Source organism: Penicillium citrinum (genome assembly GCF_028827155.1).
Source record: "Penicillium citrinum strain IBT 23319 chromosome Unknown utg000010l:1.0-1229701.0:1.0-1230130.0, whole genome shotgun sequence".
NCBI lineage: Eukaryota > Fungi > Ascomycota > Eurotiomycetes > Eurotiales > Aspergillaceae > Penicillium > Penicillium citrinum.
The window spans coordinates 745300-765621 of NW_026622695.1; the positions used below are offsets into that span (position 1 = coordinate 745300).

Genomic DNA, 20322 nt, shown 5'->3' on the forward strand with positions numbered 1-20322 from the left:
CACAAGATAGATTGCGTCAGCGAGCCTCGTGAGGAAGGGGGGGACCCTTACAATTGAATCCGCCTGAGTCGTGCTCCCCGATAGGATATCATCTTCCACATTTCTTTCAGCTCAGGGATAAATCAGCGATCGGCGGTGCGTGGAGCTAGCGGAAGCGGGGACGAAGGATTGAGGGTCCGTACATACATACAGTAGTACAGTACCTTGTAGAGTCAGTAGTTATTTATGTACTGTACTTACTTCTGTATATATGTACAAATATACTTCTTAGTCCGGATTCATCTAGCATGCAAACATATACAATATTATTATGAGTAGTACATAGTACACCTACACCGTTAATTCACTCGTCATCAAATATGTACCATTTATGGAAATGGTACATATAGTGGAGTCTCAAGTCTGGATATAATAGCCGCCCAAATCGCCTATCGGAAGCTTATGGAGGGCGCACAAGGTCTTAAGAGAGTCATTACTGAACTCGGACACGAGTGTGAGCACTCTTGAGCACCAATGGCCCCATTCAGCCCCATCCCAGTGGAAATTCAGCTCCAGTATCTTAATTTTGGCGATGGGGTTGGTACCCGCTCTGCATTGGCACTCGCACTGAAGCTGACACCGGTACTGTACAGCACGGAGCTACGAGTACGGAGTACTGAGTATTGAACATTGGTACTTGCCAGTTACTTTAGATACTGTACACACTGTATGGATGATGAAGTTTGCAGTATGAACAGGATATCTACAGGAAATATCAAGGATTGAATATCTTGACGTATGTAATATTTAATCTATCATTTTTGGGGGGGGGCGGGGGTTGTGAGTGTGTACGCAATCTAGTTTGAGTACCGGGGGTCATATGGCTGCAAGGAGCAAACTATACCTGAGTACTTTGTACCGTTGTACCCTGTACAAAAGAGCTCAGAGTACTCCGTACATACATATGCGCAGGGAATACGGGTATGTGCCGACCAGTTAGATACCGGTGATTGCTCTTTTTGTGTTCAGCGCCCGTTGTTCCGCGGGCGGCTAGGGTGGGGTCCCCATGCACTTGTCGGGATTGCTTAAGTAGGTATGTTTTTCATCTATCCCCCGGAGTGGGGTGATATGGGCTGTTTCATGATTAAAGGGATGGGGTTCATGCTCCGTACTGAGGGGTCAGTGTCAGGGTTTACAGTAAGGCTGAATTGGAGGTTCTTGAGGGGAAAGCTGGAGCTATATGAGAACTCTTAAGCGCTTGGAACTATACTATAGAAAGACACGATGAGGAAGTTGTGATTTGAAAATGTTTGTTTGATAGTTTTATTCATCATCTATGAATAAGTTATACAATCCATCAATCCCATAATATACAGCTTTTTTCCGTTATTATACAGTAGGCTATACTGTATAGAAGCCATAGAAAACACCGCGGAAAGAATAAGAGCACCAGCCAATGCTAAAAAGTAACACATGCAAAGAGACATCGTCGCGTAAATCGTACAGTGATAGCCAGGTTGATAATAATACAGCATAACAATAGTGTTCGTAACAGGCATGAAAAACCGCAAGAGAAAAAAATACTCAAGAACAGGCCCATAATACACACTTGCTTTTTTTTGTTGTTTCGATCGATCCTTCCCCCTTGTCAAATGAATCATAAAAAATGTTCCAGGATTTGAACATGGATCGAATGGTGCCAAGTGCACCCGCACACGTCAGGTAGGTAGGGGGGGGGGAGGAGGTTTGGAGGGCTGCGTCATACGGTGGTTTGCGGGAGCGATCGTCGACGTACAATCGACGTCAGCCAAAAGGGTGAAGCTATCGACGGAGTAGATGACGTCAGTGGTGGTGGATCCAATTCAGGCCCTAAGGCCACTATTCTGGGGTCCGCCAATCCCGAAACGGGAATGAATACCGACGATCTGGTAATATGTGGGACCATTCTCGATATCGTGGTGGACATGATGTCATTGAGCGACGCCAGCGAAAAAAGAGTTGACCGTCATAGTGATGATCCTCAGATTGAGTTATGTTGAGAGTTTGCGTGCGGTTGGGTAGATGTGGCTTAGTCCCTTCCCCGGCGACGCTGTTTGCCAGGCCAGTCCACTTCGGGGTGGACCACGCGCATGTGTCGAGTTAGAGCATCATTGCGACTGAAGGTTTTCTCCTCGGTACACAAGTGACACCGGACCTTGAGCTTGCGTGCGTTGTGAATCGTATCCTCATGACGGGTCAAGTCGTAAGGTCGAGAGAAAATTGAGTTGCAAGGCTTGCCAGTAGATGGGTTGATCCGCTCGCACTTGTGGGGTCCAGCCTGAGAGTTTCGTAGAGAAGTATCGCGAGTAATCAGGTGACCCCCAGGGGTGGTCTGGCGGTGCGCCTCACGCTTGTGTCGCTGAAGCTTAGACGGGGACTCGAATCGCAGGGTGCATCCATGATAGGTACAGGTGTATGTACCCGCATCAGATGTAGTGTTGCTAGGACGACTGATTCTGTCCGAGACTGGCAGCTTAGCCTGCACCTGCGGGGTCATATCCGCCGACGAGCGCATGTCATTGCTGCTCATTTCCAGAGGAAGTCCTGGAATTGGGGCCGAATACTCGGGCGCCTGCTGCAGAAGATTTTGCTGTGGGCGCTGGGTCTGCGGGGCAAACGAGAACTGAGGCTGCGAAACAGGCGTGTATTGACTAGGGAGACCATCCATCGTAGTCATAGTCTGCGCGGGTCGCATCGACCCACTATCCCGTCGCAAACCAAGAGCATCCCCCAAATTGAAGTCTGTTTGTTGAGGAGGGAACAAAGGAGCCATAGCAGCATCCTCCCCTTCGTTGAAATCCAAGACCGCATCCTTGGGGGACATAGTCTTGAGATCGGTGGTCTGGGCAGAGGGCGCCATGCTCATATTGTTTTGAGGCATGGGAACACTGGTGGCCATTTGGGGTTGCATAGCAGCTGAGCTCATGTCACCGGCGAAGGGTGAGTTCTGGCGGAATGGGGATCGTTCGCGCTTCATGTTCATCACGGGAGATCCAGAGCGGGCAGACATATGGCCCTGGTTCGCGGCTTGCAGTCGGTCGGCGATAGTGTTGCGGGGGGTCATCATGTTTTGGCCCATCGGCTTTGCCATGGGAGCAGCCATGATGGCGGGGTTGTAAAGCTCGTCCTGGTAGATATCGGAGATAGTTCGATCTAGTTTAGGAATACCAATAGACATAGCACCGTTGCTAGCGTATTCTGGAAGTGCATCGAATTGTAAGTACTGGTCCACCCATGGGTCAAGATCAGGAAACCGGGTCTCACCATTTGTCATCTTCGATTCGTCGAGCTCGTCCAGGCTAGTCTGAGGAGTCACAGGGGAGTTGTGACTCACAGTCGAGACTGAGGGAGCCAGCGAGTGAGAGTACTCGCTCTGTTGCTGCTGTGGTGGTGATTGCTGGTGCTTCTGTTGCTGTTCCAGAATCGCTTTTCTCATCGCAGACTCAGCTTCCAGCGAACTCCCATCCTGTGTGGATGGATCGTAGTTTTGGAAAGGAGCTGCCAGGAAGGAGTTTTGAATTGGAGTCTGTACGGGAGTGGGCAGCGGCTTAGACGAGCTGTTTGATCTTCGGTGAGTGGTGTGATTAGGTGAGACCGACTGGCCGGAAGGAACAGAGTGAGAGGAAATCGCGCCGGGCGACTGCTTCTGAGGCAAAGGAATGCGTGCGGGGCTCAGCAGCTGTAAGTTGCTGTCCCAACCTTGGTTGCCCGCAGCAATAGGTTGTTGAGCTAACATGGGCGTATAATATTGCGAATATTGGTTATTGTTATAGTATTGCTGGGACGGCGAGTTGGGACCCTGAACCTCAAAGGATGGGTTGTATGAAGAGACCGGGGTCATCGAAGGAGCCCCGAGAGACTGGCTGTCGGTGGCAGTCGGAGGATGCGGAATGGAGAAAGTCGGAGAAGAGAAAGCTGGAGAGGAAGGTGCGGAAGAAGGCGGAGAGGCGAACTGAGGTTGATATTGAAAGGGAGGTTGTAGACAAGACGAGTCTTGTTGGTATTGGAAAGAGTTCTCAGCCAACTCTGGCGGGTACTGGTCGTCTTGTATGATGATGTCTTCTTGAGAGGAATATGGATCGGTGATGAGACCCTTACGTGGGTACATAAGCATTATGTTATCGCACGTATGGTGGGACGTCAGTCGCAGGTGGAGAGAAAGATCGAGTTCGCCACTTGGGGATGGCGAGCTTTTTATAGAGAGGAATTCCGACGGGTCAAGATCCGAGAGATCCTTGGAGCAGGTGATTCTGTGGCCGTGCTTTGGAATCTGGTTCGCTGGATAGGAGTGTAGTTGAAGAGTCTGGAAACGTCGAGGGTGATCGAAGGGTTCTGGTGAACCTTAAATCAGAAACGGTCTGGAATTGAAAAAAGGGAAAGAGTCTGGTTCTCATGAATGACTCGATCGGAGGAAGAAAGGAACTCACCTTTGTGTTGTTATTTCTTTGGTGAATGAGAGGATTCGAGAAAGAAGAAAGAAGGGAGATCAAATAATTATGAGTAATAGGAGTATAATGATCAGGAATGAAAGCAAGTCAGTTCCCCCGAAGTAGGGTGTGGGTTGCTTAAAAAGCAAATGGGGGGGGACCTCATGACGTTAAGGCGTCGCTCTACGCTGCAAGCCGGCAAGCCCGAAAGATTTCCGTATTACTGCATGCACTAGGCTGTATTAGGAACTAGTGGTATTATTTGTGACAATACCAATACACTTCATACTTTACAATGTACACACACTCAGAGGATCCACTGATCGCTGATGACTGATCGCTGATCGTTGATCACTGGGGATTCATCTGTCTGTGCAGCTCTTCTGAATTGCTGCTTTTCTCCTTACTGTGGAGCGGTGGCTTACTTCCCCCTGCCAGCCACATACCCACACAATGCATCTGTACTACCGAATAATCTTGCTTATAAACTTGCTGGCCTTATTCTATTGGGGGGGGAAATTTCAAACAGCCTAAATCTACACGCAACAAATTTTTATTTCTGCCTGTGAAGAGTCATACCCGGATTTCTAATACCATACACGGAAGTTAGTGAGGCTTAGTCTAGACGCTATTGGTAAAATAAAATTAAAAATTAAAAAAAAAAACCCAACAAAAGAATGGTTGAGAAATTTCTTCGCTTAGCAATAAACAGTACTACAGTATGTATTGTACAGAGTGACCTGCATACACATTCCGGGTCTAAACGAACTAGCTCCGATCTCCGAACTGTCCAAAATTAGGTAGTCCCCCAGAAATTTCCTATCGACAGGGCTGAGCCACACCTTGTTTTGGCCCGCGTGACTCAGGTTTGTTATGTCTGTCGGCCGAGGTCCTTTTCCTATTCCGGACTAGATTATATCCCTTCTTCTGTCCTTGAGATGTACAACCCACGTGGTGCTCAGCCACATTATGGCACCCAGTCCTTCGGGATTCCCTAACATTCTCCCATTCTCTGGGGTAACGGCCAGTTTGGGCAGGTCAAAATGCATCAGATCAAGCTGGAGATATGCAGCTCGTACAGTATGTGCCAGTCTCGGTACCAGATCGTTCCAGCTATTTCCTCGGCTGTGTAGTCCAGTTTGGGGAATGGGACTGCGAGGTCAGCTGACCCGTCGCATGAGCACCAGGTGACTCAGTTTGACTGCTAGTGCGGATGCCTCCGTTGTCTTAGTAGGAGCCTTGTCGGAGCCGCCCTAGAGTGAGACCACCCCATCGCTTATACTGGACATCTTCCTACGCTATCCAGGGTTCCCTCGAGTCATGAGGACATTTACTTGGTTTTGATGGGCTCACAATGGCCTGCTCCTTTGTTGTCTGAAAAGATAACCTGGTCAAGAATGTACTGTATTACAGATTTCACACGAATGAAAAGTAAATAATTAAATAAAGATAAATTCTATCAAATACGACACGGAGTACAAAAAATCATACATGTATTATGAATACCGTAGTCATGATTAGCACCAAATTGATAATCATAGTTTGGCATTTTGACTCAGAACGGCTCGGCGTAAGAAATTAGATTAAATTAAATCGAGATAAAAACTCTGCTGCAGATCAATACTAGGACAACTAGCGTGGGAAAAATAGTCAAACACGAGGTCGTTGGCACATCGCGTACAGTTGCGCGGACTATCCTTAGCGGCATTCATGCATGCGTCTTATCTTAGCGTGGTATCTGATCGGGCACCTTCCGACCGGGGAACAAGTAGTAAAGCCGATCAGCATTCAGTCACAAAGATCGGAGAGTCCGTTTCGCTTTACAAAATGCCGCGTGATCAAGGCTGGAATCAAATCGCATAGCATAGAATCCTCTCGTGCGAAAGAATAGCCATGAACATGCTCCTCGGAGAATGCAGAGACCGATACGAAGAGGATTTGTGATGCCGACTTTTTTAGCGCTCGGGTCTCTTACGGGGGCCGAAGCCCATCCGTCCGGGGTGCCGTGTGAACCGAGAAGTCTGGACCCCAATACTCTATCCCTGTGGTCCCCTACTTTGGTGATCCAGACCTTTACAGAGTCCTAGCCTCGTCTGATCAACGTATTCGCTTGATCACTTGACTTTTTACGGTAGTTCCAACATTCTTGGCCTCTAAGCGATGTCTGTAAATTTTTATTATTTTTACTCGGCTCTGACAGCTGGAACGTGGTCTCATCCGGGGAAGCGGCGATATTTTCCTTAGTTTATTGGCCCACATTCCTTGTTCTATTGTACGTAGATTGAAACAATGCGCTGGTCATACAAATGGTTAATTCACCATACGGAGCTGAGTACTCCTACATTAATCTCCTAGCGCTACAGTAGCAATCACAACGGTCGCGTATATCGACCTTCTTAGTCGGGCGCTTCAGCTCCCATCAATCTACTACGCTCGGTCCCCTACAAAGAAAAAATTTTGATTCGTATCCTTTACGGTGGAATGTCGGCGAAAACAAGGTGTCAGCACTTTAACGGATCATGGGTGCCGTGTGCCCTTGCAATATTCTGCAGAGCAAAAATTAGAACAGACGCTAATGCAGAGTTGAAAATTTTTAGATGTGAATGATTGGCCGTGTGAATTTTGACACAGCCACAATAGCATTGGAATGTTGGTGGTATGGCGGATACACCGGCGAGTACCGCTAGTAACGCTGCAGGTTGGACGGGCTAGAAGACGCTAAGGTCTTCGAGAATCCTTCTAGTGCCGGCAAGTCGGCACCGGGATTCTCCGTCGACATGCATGTCTGAGTTGTTGGATTTTTACCAAGATCATCTTGTTTGATGGTGCTTAGTGGTTGGGTTGCATCTTACTTTTATTTTGTGAGATGTTAGGAGTACTGCGCTCCGTAGCAAATGTTTGTTGAATTTCCGTTCATCCGGATTATCCCGATGGCGTGCTGTGTTGTGGTGTGTGGCTCTTGTCCTGGGTTATGCTAATGTTAGTGTGCAGGAGAAAAACTATGTACACTGACAAAAATGCATCTATAATGTTTCAGATATTTCTATTTTTTCCTGCTTCAAACGGAGTCAATGCCGTGTCCCTTTCAGGGAGGTTTTCATGTGAACAGGGACAATCCTTCTAGAACAATGATCTACATACAAGGGATAGATCTGTGACAAGCAAGGCAAGGCAAGGAATACCAGATGCCCTGTGCCGTTTGCCTGTCAAGGGCCCGCACTCCGATCTTAATCGTGCTGCCTCCAAATGCACAGCCCATGATCGACATCTCAAGGGTAAACACTGGGAATGTTCAGTAAGTACTATGTATGTGTCCACGGATCTCCGAAGGGTCAAGTAGCCGGTATCCACCAGCGGGGTTTGCGCGTCCTACCTGTTTTCAGGGCAAATTTCAGCTGAAACTAGTCTCGACCAGATTCAATCAAATACAATTTAGCCAATAGTACTGTATACATTGGTTATCGCTGTCTTGGTAGAATTTAGCTCTGCCTCAAGTGGCGTTGTATGGCTCGTGCGAGTTCCCACCAACCGGAGTCCAAGCCCCCGTGTAACGCGGTGATATTCGTAACTTGGCCGACTCGACATTATGTGACCAGTTTGTGGAATCTGAGATACATCTGGCGATTTTGGAAAAAGTGCGTGCGTGTCTGGTGGACTGTTTCCGCTTTCGATCCAGCTTGTTCTGGGATTACAAGCCCACATTTGGTGATATGGTATATTTCAGTTGATAGTTTCGACATGTATTCTATCGATGTGATTTATTTTATTTCTAGGTGTAGACAGAGCACAAGAGGAATGCAGAAAGTTCAACCCGAGGCTCAAAGAATATGATAGCATTTTCGTCCATGCCTAAGACAAAGCATCAACATTCATTCAACTCGCTAATTTCATATAGAAAACAGTTCGAGACTAGGTTAAATACGAAGAGCCTCATCTAATCTCTGATTATAGTTCAAGTAGATCTAAATGTAGCCACTCTACCCAAAAGTCGAAGTCGGCTTCAACCGAATGGCAAGGGACTCCCCCGCAAAACTAGCAGAACCACCACGCCTCCTCGCCAAAATCCCCACTTCCATAACCGCCTTCATCTCTTCACTTCCCATAACAAAGGCATGTTCAGCCGCACTACCCCAAGATCCCCTTGCCTCGGGATCAGCCCCATGCTCAAGTAACCATCGCACTCTCTCCACAGCACCAGCCATAACAGCATACATAATCGGATGATGCGCCACAATTTCCGTCTCCCCTTTCTGATTAATATCCGCACCTCGATCAAGTAGTAATTGCATAATGGGTATCCTGTCCACATCGGGATCCGAAGTCGTACTGGGTGCCTGATCATCCGTTTGAAAAGCCCCAGCAGCATAATGAAGCGGATACCCGAATCGAATCTCGGCCCCAGCTTCAAAAAGTATCTTTACAGCTTCGAGATCTCCCTTTGCAGAAGCAGCTTCTAGTGCCGCACATGACTCGTAACCTAATTCATTTTCGGCCGCTGTGCCATCAGTGTGGCGACGTTTGATGCCAAAATTGGGATTGGCGCCATTCATAAGGAACCATCTTAACAGTGGGGTTCTGGTGGCAACTTTTGCTAAAAGCGGTGCCCCGTTGCTTCCTGGAGTGTTTGGATCCCAGCCATTATGGGACAAAAGCTCGAATAGGGCGATTTGTTGTTGATAGTCTGTCGTTGGAGATATCGTTTGCAGGATTTTTTCCGCGGTTGATGGGAGGATCGGAGCCTGTTTTGAGAGAAGGTATCTTGCGACGGATATGTTTGAAGCACTGAGTGCACTTTCCAGACAAAATGCTAGAAGTTGATTGTTTTGTTGCATTGTTGATAGTATTTGCTCGACTTCTAAGGCGGATCCAGTCTGGCAGACAGTATGAAAGGTCATGGAGCTATTCTGGCCCATTGTGTTGAATTCTGAAGCGCCTAAAAAGTGATCTTGATTTTGAATTTGCGCTCTTTCAAGTTGAACACTATTGTAGCTTTTGCCAGCTTGTTCTACCAGTTTTTGCCTGGCAGTATGTTCGGCCATTTCTGACATTGCTTGTTGCCTGGCAGCCATTTCTTGTAAAGCTCGGATGTGGGCTTGCTGGTACAGCATTTGCTGATGCTGAAGCTGTTGATTATAATCAGGAGATTTTTGCATTTTGATGAACTTTATTCTCAGTTGAGGAGGGATTGTCGATGTTTGAAGTGGTGAAGCAGGTAATGCCCCTGAACGGGGGATTCCTCGGAGATATGTCTCCTTTTGGGAACGGGCAAGCGAGAGTGAGAAAGACACTTATCCTATTTCTATGTATCAAAATGCAAGACAATCGGTCATGCAAAATGGCCCGATTCGATGTGTGTGTTACAGGTTTTGTGGGATTGAACAAAGAAGCGATGTGTCAGATTGGCCGTGTAACTAACTATTGTTGTGGCCTGATATCTCAGGCAGTCGATGAACATGCTATTCCTATTCAGTAATATGGATCTGCTTTCTAAAACATTATTTAGGCTATCTTGTTCCTATATTCGTGGTCTGTCATCCATTCTGTGAGCTTCTTGTGTTTGCAGGTCTCATTAAATACTCTGTTCGAAGCCTAGATGACGAACGGGCATAGAATGTTGCATCCATCTTTACCACGATGTATTATATTGCAATCTGCGCCTGCTTCTAACTAAATTACCATATTTGTACTTCTTGTATAACTTCTCCGATGGATTGCTTCCCACACTTTTTCGCCGATATCATATATGGCTTGATCCATGGCTTCCCGTCCGCTGATGTATACACTGAAAGCAGCAACCAATTTGACCTCTGTTTTGGATATCAAACAGCCCTGAAGCTTTGGTGTAATTAGCGTATGGGAAATTATAACAGCGCTGTTATGAAACGTACTATTTCAGGGTACCTCGGATGGCAGAAAGTGGCTCTGCTAGATAAGGAGAGTATACCTTAGTTGTGAGAGTCAGAGTCAATACATAACAGTCCAATGGGTATATAGCGTACTAATTTGCAAAGTATGCAGCAATAATTCACTCGCAATTCTATAAAAAGCTATAAGTTTATCAGCGTTCTAAACAGATAATCTCTGAAGTCAAGTAGAAAAATCATACGACCCATCATGATACGCCAAGTCTGAAGGAATGCAAAGTCATGCTATACAAGTGAAGCACTACAGAGCTCGTATAAACTTAGAATAAACATAATTTAACATTTGATAGTATCCACATCGATATTATCACTGCATGTAGTGTGTCATGCAGCTTACAGCAATGCAGTTGGCGAACTTGCAGAATGAAAGAGCATCGGGTACATCCGAAGTGACCGAACCAGGACGACTAAATCCTGACAGCTTTTTGAAGTAATTCCAGCGCGAGCTACGAAGCGAATATGCGACTTGAGTTATATAGTTTTTATTACATTTCGAAAGTGGGATGGTTGTTGGTTCCGTCCGAAAGACACCCTCGCCAACTTGGCAGAGCAGACCGCCAGAATATTCAAGCAAGCGAAATTTATAGGGACAACGAATGACAATTAACTTAGGAATTGTTGACGAGTAGAAAATAATAAAAAGCATTCGAATCTGTATATCGATGAAAAAAAGAAGTCTCAAGACCCCCAAGCATATCCTAACTAATAATCATAACTCATGCCTCATTCAATCATTCAATCATACCAAAAAATAAAAATGAAAACCACATCAACACCCATCCTAACCCCAGATTCAATATAATCCAAATCTCACCCAATTTCACCCAGCGAATACTCCTACTCCTTTTTATCCTCCAACCCCGGGATATCTCGGGAACTTCTAGCAGGAAGTTCATAAATCTGCGTCGTATCCATCTCATGCGCAACAGACTGAGACCCTAACTCCGCCGTCTTCCCACGATTCCGGAAAATTGCCCGAGCAAATCGAGCGGTTATCAAGTCTGGTGGTGCTTCGTGACGATTTGATTCGGATGGGAATTCTTGGATCGTGCCATGATCTTGGTCCTTTGGTAATATTTTTCTTCTTCTGAGAATGAGTATGTATACACCTATTCCAATGAGGATGGCTGCACCCGCGACGGATCCGATTACGATTCCGGCTATCGCACCGCCACTTAGGTGGGAGCTTGATTCAACTGCGGTGATTCCGTTCGTGCTGAAGTATGTGGCTATTTCTTTGTTGCTGAATCCAGCGGATGGTTTGGTCATTGTTGCGTTTCCCATTGAGCTGTGGCGGAGTTAGGATTCGTTGAGAAAGGGTATGCTTTGGTGATTATCTGGGAGGAAAACGAGGGGACTTACCTTCCGCCGATTACATTGTAAATCTTCGCTGGTAGGGTATATTCACCGGCATTGTAGTCGAATACCTCGCCCCATTGTGAATTTTTCAAATTCAATATTGCAACACTCTTGTATTCCCAATCACATCCCTGAGTGATATTTTCGTATCGAGCTCCGCCAACGGTCAGCATTTGCGATTTACCGACGACGTGGCATGAGTGTGCGTAGCGAGGAGATGCCCCTTCCATTATCTTGATCCATGTGAATGACGGGATGGACAAAACGTATGTTTGGTCATAGACTTGTGTCTTGTCTCGTCCGCCGTACATGTATATGTTATGACTCGAATTATCCGGCGCGGAGACTGTAACTAGGCAGAAGTCTGTTCGTGGTGCTGGTATCTCGCCTGTCGTGGTTTGAGTGTACCAATTTCCATCCGAATTTCCGTTGTCGATAGATGCTACATCGAGAATATCAACGCTGTCAAAGGGCACCTATCTCAAGAAAGTATCTGTAAGCCGGATGATTCCTTCGGTCAATAAGACTCTGGACTACTTACGTATTTCCCGAGGTCTGATAAGAGACTGTTACTTGACGGTTTTGTCACTCCACCCATCGATAACAATGCCCCTTCGGTGCCGATGTTCGGCAAATAGACGAGTCCACCCATGGCCCGGGGATAATTTTCCAGTGATGAGGTAGAGATGTTCTTTGCTTCTTGGGTTGTAGTGTTGAGAACAATAAGACCATCCAGGTATCTGCGAAAATCGGGCCAAAATGCATAATCAGGGTTCGTGCCATTATCAAGAAATCCATTGAGATAAAACCCCATTCCACGGCCTGTGGCTTCTGCGTATGCGCCGCCAGCTGGACGATTTGGAACTTCGAGCGATATATCATGTTGGGCCCAGACATTATCCGAGGCCCCATATGACCACAGAGTGTACGTTGGTGCGGTGGGCCATAGAAACCCCGGGAAACTCCTATTGGCAAAGGAAACTGTTCCACCGTAGGAATAGACGTTCGGGTCGTCGTTGGAGCCGGCATACATTGCACCGCGGATATTAGAAGGGGGGAGGGCTCCTGTATTGGAGTTGACGGTCTTGTTCATTGCTGTGATGGAGATATTCGTCCCCCAGTTCCAGGACGAATTCAAACCGACCATTACCATGTAGGTATCTGCACGAGGAATGAGCTTGTACTTCTATCACCGAGCTAGATCTTGAAGACGCACTGGGCCCTACTATGGGGTCTCCATTCTTGGGTGTACCGTGGTTATTATAAGGTATGAAAACCTCGAGACCACCGTCGATGTAGAGGACATCGTCTTTCACAACGGCTGCAATTGTCAGTATCCGTGTTACCTCGTGAGGCCGATGGCTCACAGTGGAAAATCATATATCACAAACATTGATGCCATAGTCGCTGGCAGAAGTTATCTATTGGATGGATATTGGCGTACGAGGAGTTGGATGCACCCTTGACCTTTTCCGAGAGGACTAGGATTGTCGCGAGGACAAGCAACCACATTGTCGCATCTTCAGTAGACAAGTTTTGCAGTGACGGTCCTTCTTTCCTCGGACGAGTTCAACAATTTAATGCCAGATGGGGTGCAGCGCCCAGGCTGCTGGGAGGGGGAAGGCAAATTAATATTTCTTAGGGGAAGCGATACCATACTTGGCCCCGCGACGAAAGAGGCTCAGCTCCGAATTCCTTCAGAAAATCGAAGTACAACGATAACCAGTTAGAAGACGCCATGGATGGGTTTGGTCGCGAGCTGCGTCCTTGAGAGGCTAGCGTGACATTCGAAGTGCATCAGATCCACCTTGACCAGTCCCTCGGCGACGAGTTTGCGCCTATGTGCAATAAGGTGTGTGTGGGCGAAGAATCTCGGCTTCGGTTCGCTAAACTGTAATAGAGTGTCTCCGAATCTCGTCGGCTTCAGCGGAGTCGAGGTTGTCTTGCGTTTGAGAGCGGTTACTTGTTCATGCCAATGAGCTTTGCTTAATCTTTGATCAAACATGGCTTCATTGCTAGCTTGGTTACATCGAGTGTATCTGTGGTTGTCCTGTTCACTAGCGTATAGTTGACTAATTTGGGCGATAGACAGCTTTGTGCATTGTGGCTGCTGGTTTGTCTGTAGCGTATGCACACTATCGGGTCGCTCGTGACAACCAGTCTGAGAGGACCCTGTGGGTAGTTTGAGAGGGCTTGTTGCGACAACTGGGTGGTTCCAGCCGACATGAATGTACTATGTAGGCAAAAGCACACGAGTTGGTCACTTTGTATCTCCCCCGCTCAGTTAGTAATGGATTTTGTGTGTACATATGTACTCCGTATGTCTTTAGTTACTGGCTGAGTTCAACCGCATGGATCCGCCGACGAGTAGCAGTCTACCCTCGGCTCAATTTGGAGTCAGGGAAATAGCTGGATGAATTCGCTTAAGAGGGGGCGGACGAAATAATTATTCCCGATGGTGGTTGAAATTTTGTGGGAATCTTCACTTTTCTCTACTTTTAGTGTGCTTAAGTGGGCTCCGGAATGAAGCTAGCCTGTCTTGCTGGGTCTAGCCAGCGCTAGCGGGCAAGATTCGCAGTAGGGCCCTTGTCTTTGGGAATCTAAGAACTCCTCATTCTGATTCGTGCGTCTTGTAGTTGAGTCAAGCCGACGCGATAGCCGTTATGGTTTTCTCATGGTAACCCTTGGCTGTCTGCGGTTGCCTCGGAATTGTATGATGTACCATAGATCAATGAGCCCATGAGCACCATGAGCACCATATAGGTGAAGAAATTCCGCTGCGGTTGAAGAGTTCTGTTGCGCTTCTGATACTACTTGTACCTATGCACAGTGGTACCGTTGAGTGCTGATGTGGCTGGCATCGTGCCGTGTCTTGTCCCAACGGGAATGTTTAGTGGATGCCGGGGGAGGGGGGAAGAACCGGCGAGGGTCCGGCCTCCTAGTAAGATGATAAGACGTCCATCGCAATATGACAAACCAACACGAGGGCTCTTCGTTCTTGTTCGTTGGTATTGGCGTGCAGATGGTAGACAAGGGTCATCCATGTGGCTGTTATCGTGGGCGACAGTGATTTGGGAGTGGCCGCGTGCTGGAGGGGTGGTAATTGTCTCAGATTGAGTAGGATTGATGGATAGAGGAATAGATAAAAACGAAAACAACTATGCAATGTCGCATGGTGTCTTTTCTTTTCCTGCTGCTGTTCTATTGAACATGTGTGAGATCCTGTTTTGTTGAGATATAAAATGTGCTTAAGTTTGATTAATGCGTGGTTCGAACGAGGCGCTTCGTTTGGAAGGTCCATTTACCACTCGACTATAGATTTGGCATGAGCGACCGGGCAGAACTGATGGATTTATCAATACTGGAAGGCGGAGAACGAAGACCGAAAGAGTTCGAACTTATTCTTCATGTCACGACTTTAACTTGGAATTTACGAGTAATTGAATCTTTATAACAAGATCAAATGAAGATTCCTTATCTTTTGGTACCAGAGTTAATACCATTTCAACGTGGTTGGGGAATTCAATAATGATGAGGTATATGGATATGATGCTGATATATATATGTACTGTAGTACTACACCATCTCCCTAGACCAGTGATACATCCCAATTTAGAATCATTCAACATCGAAATTTCTACATCACCAACTGCTAACAACTGATCAGCGACCCAATGAGCACCTGAATTACATCTAATTGAATGGAAAATAGTACTCCGCGATGTTAAACAGTAGAATGTTCCTGATGGAGTCTACCGCGTCTATGCCCAACAATACGACATGAAGCATAATGCGACCTATTACTGAAATACTATACACAGAACGTAATCAAAGTACCGAATCAAAAGAAATGTAATCATATGTATCTTTACTCAAGACCTCGACGCGGTTAATTATTCTATGTTGTGTACTTGGGTACTTATTTACTATGGATGGGGAAACAGTAACACGCAAGGTCGAGCCACGAACGAGCGGAGCAGTCTAAAGCCTGAGCAACGCGTACGGCACAACAGTGGAACACGCGAAGACGCGTCAAGCACTGCAATCATGTAAACCACCACACCGGTTTAAGACCAGACCAAAGACTAGAAGAGAAGACAACGACTACGATAGACCAATACGAAAGAAAAAAAAGATTGCGTGGTTTCAAAATTGTATTCGTATCGGATCACACCTCATTCGAGTGTGTCAGTTCCACCTAAGTGGTGCCAGCCATATTGTAGAAAGGCCGCTATGATACAGGAAAGCTCAGAGAAGCGAACACTAGCAGACCCATAGTGGACGCAAAAATGGTAGTCGTTGTAAGAAAAAGCAAACCCAGAGACCCATGACGATTGTTAAAAAAAAAATTCAGATAAACACCCCAACGTCCCGTCGTACCGTGAACCCGGAAAAGAGAAGAAAACAAAGAACGCGTTTAGCCACCGAAACCGTAGAGGGTACCTAGAGACAGTATGTTAGAGAAGAAAGTTGAATGGGAGAAGTAAGATTGAAACTTACGGCCCTGGCGCTTGAGAGCGTAGACAACGTCGAGGGAAGTGACGGTCTTGCGCTTGGCGTGCTCAGTGTAGGTAACAGCGTCACGGATGACACCCTCGAGGAAGGTCTTGAGGACACCGCGGGTCTCCTCGTAGATCATGGCGGAGATACGCTTGACACCACCACGGCGAGCGAGACGACGGATAGCGGGCTTGGTGATACCCTGGATGTTGTCACGCAAAATCTTGCGGTGACGCTTGGCACCGCCCTTGCCGAGACCCTTGCCACCCTTTCCACCTGTGATTGAATTAGAAGATATTCGAGATGAATGAGATGAGAAGAGGATAGATGGGGGTAAAGGTGGATTGGACCAAAGACTTACGGCCAGTCATTTTGAATTAAGGTAAGAAAAAAAAAGAAGGGTTTTTAAAAAAGTGGATAAGAGACTTGTGTTGTCGACGAGAGATGGAGAAGGAAGGAGAATGACGGGGCCGGAGGAGAAAGGATATTTGTATCAGAGTGAAGGAGAGCGGGGATCACTCAGGCAATTGCAGAATCACGCGCTAGTGAGCGGATCCACCAATCAGAGGGCTGTGATCTGACAACGCCAAATGTGATCTGCCGGATATCCAAACCGAGAAGGCGGTGATTCACTTGGTACTCTCTGATCCAGTACCCCGATTATGATCCAAACATGTAAATCAGAATTTGAAAAAAATCAGAGAGCATACCAGAGTGTGGATAATCACTATCGAATAATTAGATCAACCATCCAGCCTCCCTGGCGACGGGGATCAGGGGATGGCATTCTACAGTCCGTGATCCTCGGCTCTGATTGGCTGGAACGAATCAGACTCGCTTACTTGTGGATCTACCCAATCAGAGCAGTCACCTGATTTCCAACCATCAAAAGAAATCAAACCAGGCAGTAAGTGATCTGATCGTTGATTGGTCAGACGTGCCTTCCAGATCAACCATCCCCCCGGTCGGCTTTCCTACAAATACTCTTCCCCCACCCAACAGAACTTCCCTTCTCCATCCACTCCTCGACAACCATCATCGACTTATCACCACTTTCATCAAATTTCATCTCTTAATTTGATAAGATGGCTCGCACTAAGCAGACTGCCCGTGAGTTAACTCCATTTTTGATTTCATTCGCCTCGGCTCATCTTGGTTTCACTCTCCTGTTCTGGTCTCTGAGTGTGTCATCATGGCACTTCAGCCTCCTTAGGACTGGAGGAGTGGGGTCAAAATGACGCGACGCGTCTTCACCTCTCACCAACACAACACTAACAACCTCAATAGGTAAGTCCACTGGTGGCAAGGCTCCCCGTAAGCAGCTCGCCTCCAAGGCCGCTCGCAAGGCCGCCCCCTCTACCGGTGGTGTCAAGAAGCCCCACCGCTACAAGCCCGGTATGTACCAAATCATCCATCCCGTATCACCACACAAAACATCTCTTCTAACATCATCTTAGGTACCGTCGCTCTCCGTGAGATCCGTCGCTACCAGAAGTCCACTGAGCTGCTCATCCGCAAGCTCCCCTTCCAGCGTCTGGTTCGTGAGATCGCCCAGGACTTCAAGTCCGACCTGCGCTTCCAGTCCTCCGCCATCGGTGCTCTTCAGGAGTCCGTTGAGGCTTACCTCGTCTCCCTGTTCGAGGACACCAACTTGTGCGCCATCCACGCCAAGCGTGTCACCATCCAGTCCAAGGACATCCAGCTGGCCCGCCGCCTCCGTGGCGAGCGCTCTTAAATGCCCTAACACATGGCATTAAGGGTGGATGCTTCTCTCTATTCACTATTCTGGAAAGGCGATAAGGGGTTTTGATTTTCTCATTTTTCTTTTACGACTGGCGATCAACATGATGGGTTTTCTGCTTTAACAATATCAAATGGGTTTCGGAATCGGGTTGTTTCTGAACTTTGCTTTTTCAATATGCGCGGAACAATGCTACTCACTCATACCCTATTAATTCGGGATGGTGCAGTCATGGGCATGTACATTAGGATTCCTCTACTGGTGCCTTAGCGCGCTCCAGCTCATGACATAGACGCTGAAATGCGATCTTCTATGATTCAACCACTCCATTTCCCGTAGATTGGGCCGTAGACTAGCTGGCCTTGATTATCTTTCCAACTGCTGTGTCCCTCGCGACGCGTTGAAGTACTGACGCGTCGTTAGTAATATCCTCTCTTGCAGGAACCTGCCCTGTCTTGTTTCCTGCCTACTGTGGATCTTCATGTCCCTCACTTCTATCATGCCCTATATTCACTACTAAGATATTAATTCACATATATCACTACCGCATTCAAGCCCATTACCCTGTCAACCCTGACCTACTACATACAGTACAGTAGAAACTTCTCCCTTCCAGCCCCTCCAGATCCATCTGGTCCACCGCATGGTATGAATGTACTATCTAGGACATTAGGACATAAGTGGAACCATCCGGAATGCACACCCGGAGCAACTTCTGTCCCTGTCCCGGGGATTTGTAAGTTCAGATGTTCATTCTGTTGTATTGTATGATCGAAATGACTTGAGTGCCCTTCCTGAATTCCCATTCCAATCTTCGTTCTCTTCAATGTGCCCTGTAGACGCCACGGTGGGACTCAATCCACTATTTTCATGCCTGAGGCACCAATATGTTCATGTCCAGAGTTATATTCTCTGATCTCTTTCTCTACAAAGATTATCATGAGCTGAAAATAAAATACAATAGGAAGTGGAAATGTAGAATTTTGACAATGTAGTTTTCTTATCAAAATATTGTTGTTACGTTCTAAGATCATGGAACATCTCTTCGGTCTCTCGGGTGGGGCGGGGTGCTTCGAGAGTCCACCATCTTCGATGACATCGTGAAAATCCGACAAAGTGAGAACGGAACAAAGGAATGCAACCGGTGGCAAACGCGTTTTCTTCTTCCAGGTTTCTGAGTTCTTTGAATGGATTCTTGGAAAGCGGCTGGTTTTTTTGCTCGGTTCTCAATTTTGGGATGCTGGGATGTACGCGGGGGTTCTTTGTGTGGTTCGTCTCAATTTTCGAGTCAAGTAGGCTCCCCGTTGAGAATGGTCGTCAGTATGGAATAGGTTGAATATAGATACTTTGCGTAAGCGGTCATTCTTGTCGTTCCAGCATAGATCCTCGAGAGGACCAGTGGGCTATTATGGACTGCCCCCAGGACCTGGTGACGCTTGACATGCACGTGTAAAGACAGCGGTGCGAGAGGGAGGCCTCTTTTCCTTTGTCGTTCTTTGAGTAAGCTCCCTTTCATTTTTACTGAGCCGGGTAGTTTCGTTAAGTTATGGCTGAGACATCACGAATCGTCAAAGATGCCTCACTCTTTCAAAGGATCTGGGCAATTCATTGCCAGTTTCGTCCCTCGACTCTATCTTGCCCGTCATTTCGAGCTTTAAAAGCCTCGAGAAATCCACCCCAATCTGTTCTTCATCACTCATCTCATCGTCTCTCATCCCCCCTCACCCTATCCCCTCTCACATGGAATCATCCACATCGCCTCTCTATTTAGCCTCAAATACTCTACTCAACTCACTGGATGAGAACCTTGACCGCCATTTCCCCCCTTAGCCTCTACAAAGGTCAAACATACGGTATCCGATGTCTTCGTCTTTTCCCATGCGTATCCGCGAGATGAGCGGTAGCAACGAGAATGTCCCTTCGATATAGTGCACATCACGATTTCTCGAGTACAGAATCAGTATCTGATGATCTGGTATTGTTCTCTGTATTCCTGACCGCGTGGTATCCACTACGAAGCGAGTGTCTTCCTGCTTCCCCGCGAAACGATATGAGGTAGCAACGAGACTGTCCCTTCGGTATAACGCATGTCATGATTTCTCGATTATAGAACCAGTGTTTGGTTATTCGGCATTGTTCTCTGTATTTCTGACCGCGTGATATCCGGTACGAAGGGAGTGTTCTCCTGCGTATACTACTTATCATTCTATTGCGTGACGGTTGGTCGAATTTGACTGATGGACTTTTTTTTTACTGCGAGTTTGACTAGGGGCTAAGGGTGTAAATGGAGGTGGGAGTTTTTGTTCCGAGGAAAGTGGAGGTACATATCTATGAGCATAAAAATCAGCGGCCG

At 47.0% G+C, this 20322-nt stretch overlaps 6 protein-coding genes across 6 annotated transcripts; 2 read left to right on the top strand and 4 right to left on the bottom strand.

Moving 5' to 3' along the window:
- Window positions 1-1645: 1645 nt before the first annotated feature.
- On the top strand, window positions 1646-2018 carry N7469_011339 (uncharacterized protein; the record flags this gene model as incomplete). The annotated part of the gene is made up of 2 exons (XM_056650244.1): window positions 1646-1701; window positions 1787-2018. The coding sequence occupies 2 exons, from the start codon at window positions 1646-1648 to the stop codon at window positions 2016-2018; spliced, it is 288 nt and encodes a 95-aa protein (XP_056495308.1).
- Window positions 2019-2047: 29 nt separating this feature from the next.
- Window positions 2048-4132, bottom strand: N7469_011340 (stress-regulated transcription factor RPN4; the record flags this gene model as incomplete). Its single annotated transcript, XM_056650245.1, has 1 exon — window positions 2048-4132. One exon carries the CDS (start codon window positions 4130-4132, stop codon window positions 2048-2050), a length of 2085 nt encoding a protein of 694 aa, XP_056495309.1.
- A 4290-nt stretch (window positions 4133-8422) lies between these two features.
- N7469_011341 (ankyrin repeat domain-containing protein) lies at window positions 8423-9598 on the bottom strand (the record flags this gene model as incomplete). Its single annotated transcript, XM_056650246.1, has 1 exon — window positions 8423-9598. The coding sequence occupies one exon, from the start codon at window positions 9596-9598 to the stop codon at window positions 8423-8425; it is 1176 nt and encodes a 391-aa protein (XP_056495310.1).
- Window positions 9599-11206: 1608 nt separating this feature from the next.
- On the bottom strand, window positions 11207-13240 carry N7469_011342 (putative cell wall anchored protein; the record flags this gene model as incomplete). Its single annotated transcript, XM_056650247.1, has 5 exons — window positions 11207-11657; window positions 11732-12204; window positions 12270-12914; window positions 12955-13049; window positions 13120-13240. The coding sequence occupies 5 exons, from the start codon at window positions 13238-13240 to the stop codon at window positions 11207-11209; spliced, it is 1785 nt and encodes a 594-aa protein (XP_056495311.1).
- Window positions 13241-16126: 2886 nt separating this feature from the next.
- N7469_011343 (histone H4) lies at window positions 16127-16624 on the bottom strand. The gene is made up of 3 exons (XM_056650248.1): window positions 16590-16624; window positions 16229-16504; window positions 16127-16171 (listed from the first exon to the last, which is right to left on the bottom strand). The coding sequence occupies exons 1-3, from the start codon at window positions 16597-16599 to the stop codon at window positions 16146-16148; spliced, it is 312 nt and encodes a 103-aa protein (XP_056495312.1). The 5' UTR covers window positions 16600-16624; the 3' UTR covers window positions 16127-16145.
- A 689-nt stretch (window positions 16625-17313) lies between these two features.
- Window positions 17314-17963, top strand: hhtA (histone H3; the record flags this gene model as incomplete). The annotated part of the gene is made up of 3 exons (XM_056650249.1): window positions 17314-17338; window positions 17516-17623; window positions 17686-17963. The coding sequence occupies 3 exons, from the start codon at window positions 17314-17316 to the stop codon at window positions 17961-17963; spliced, it is 411 nt and encodes a 136-aa protein (XP_056495313.1).
- Between the last annotated feature and the right edge of the window lie 2359 nt (window positions 17964-20322).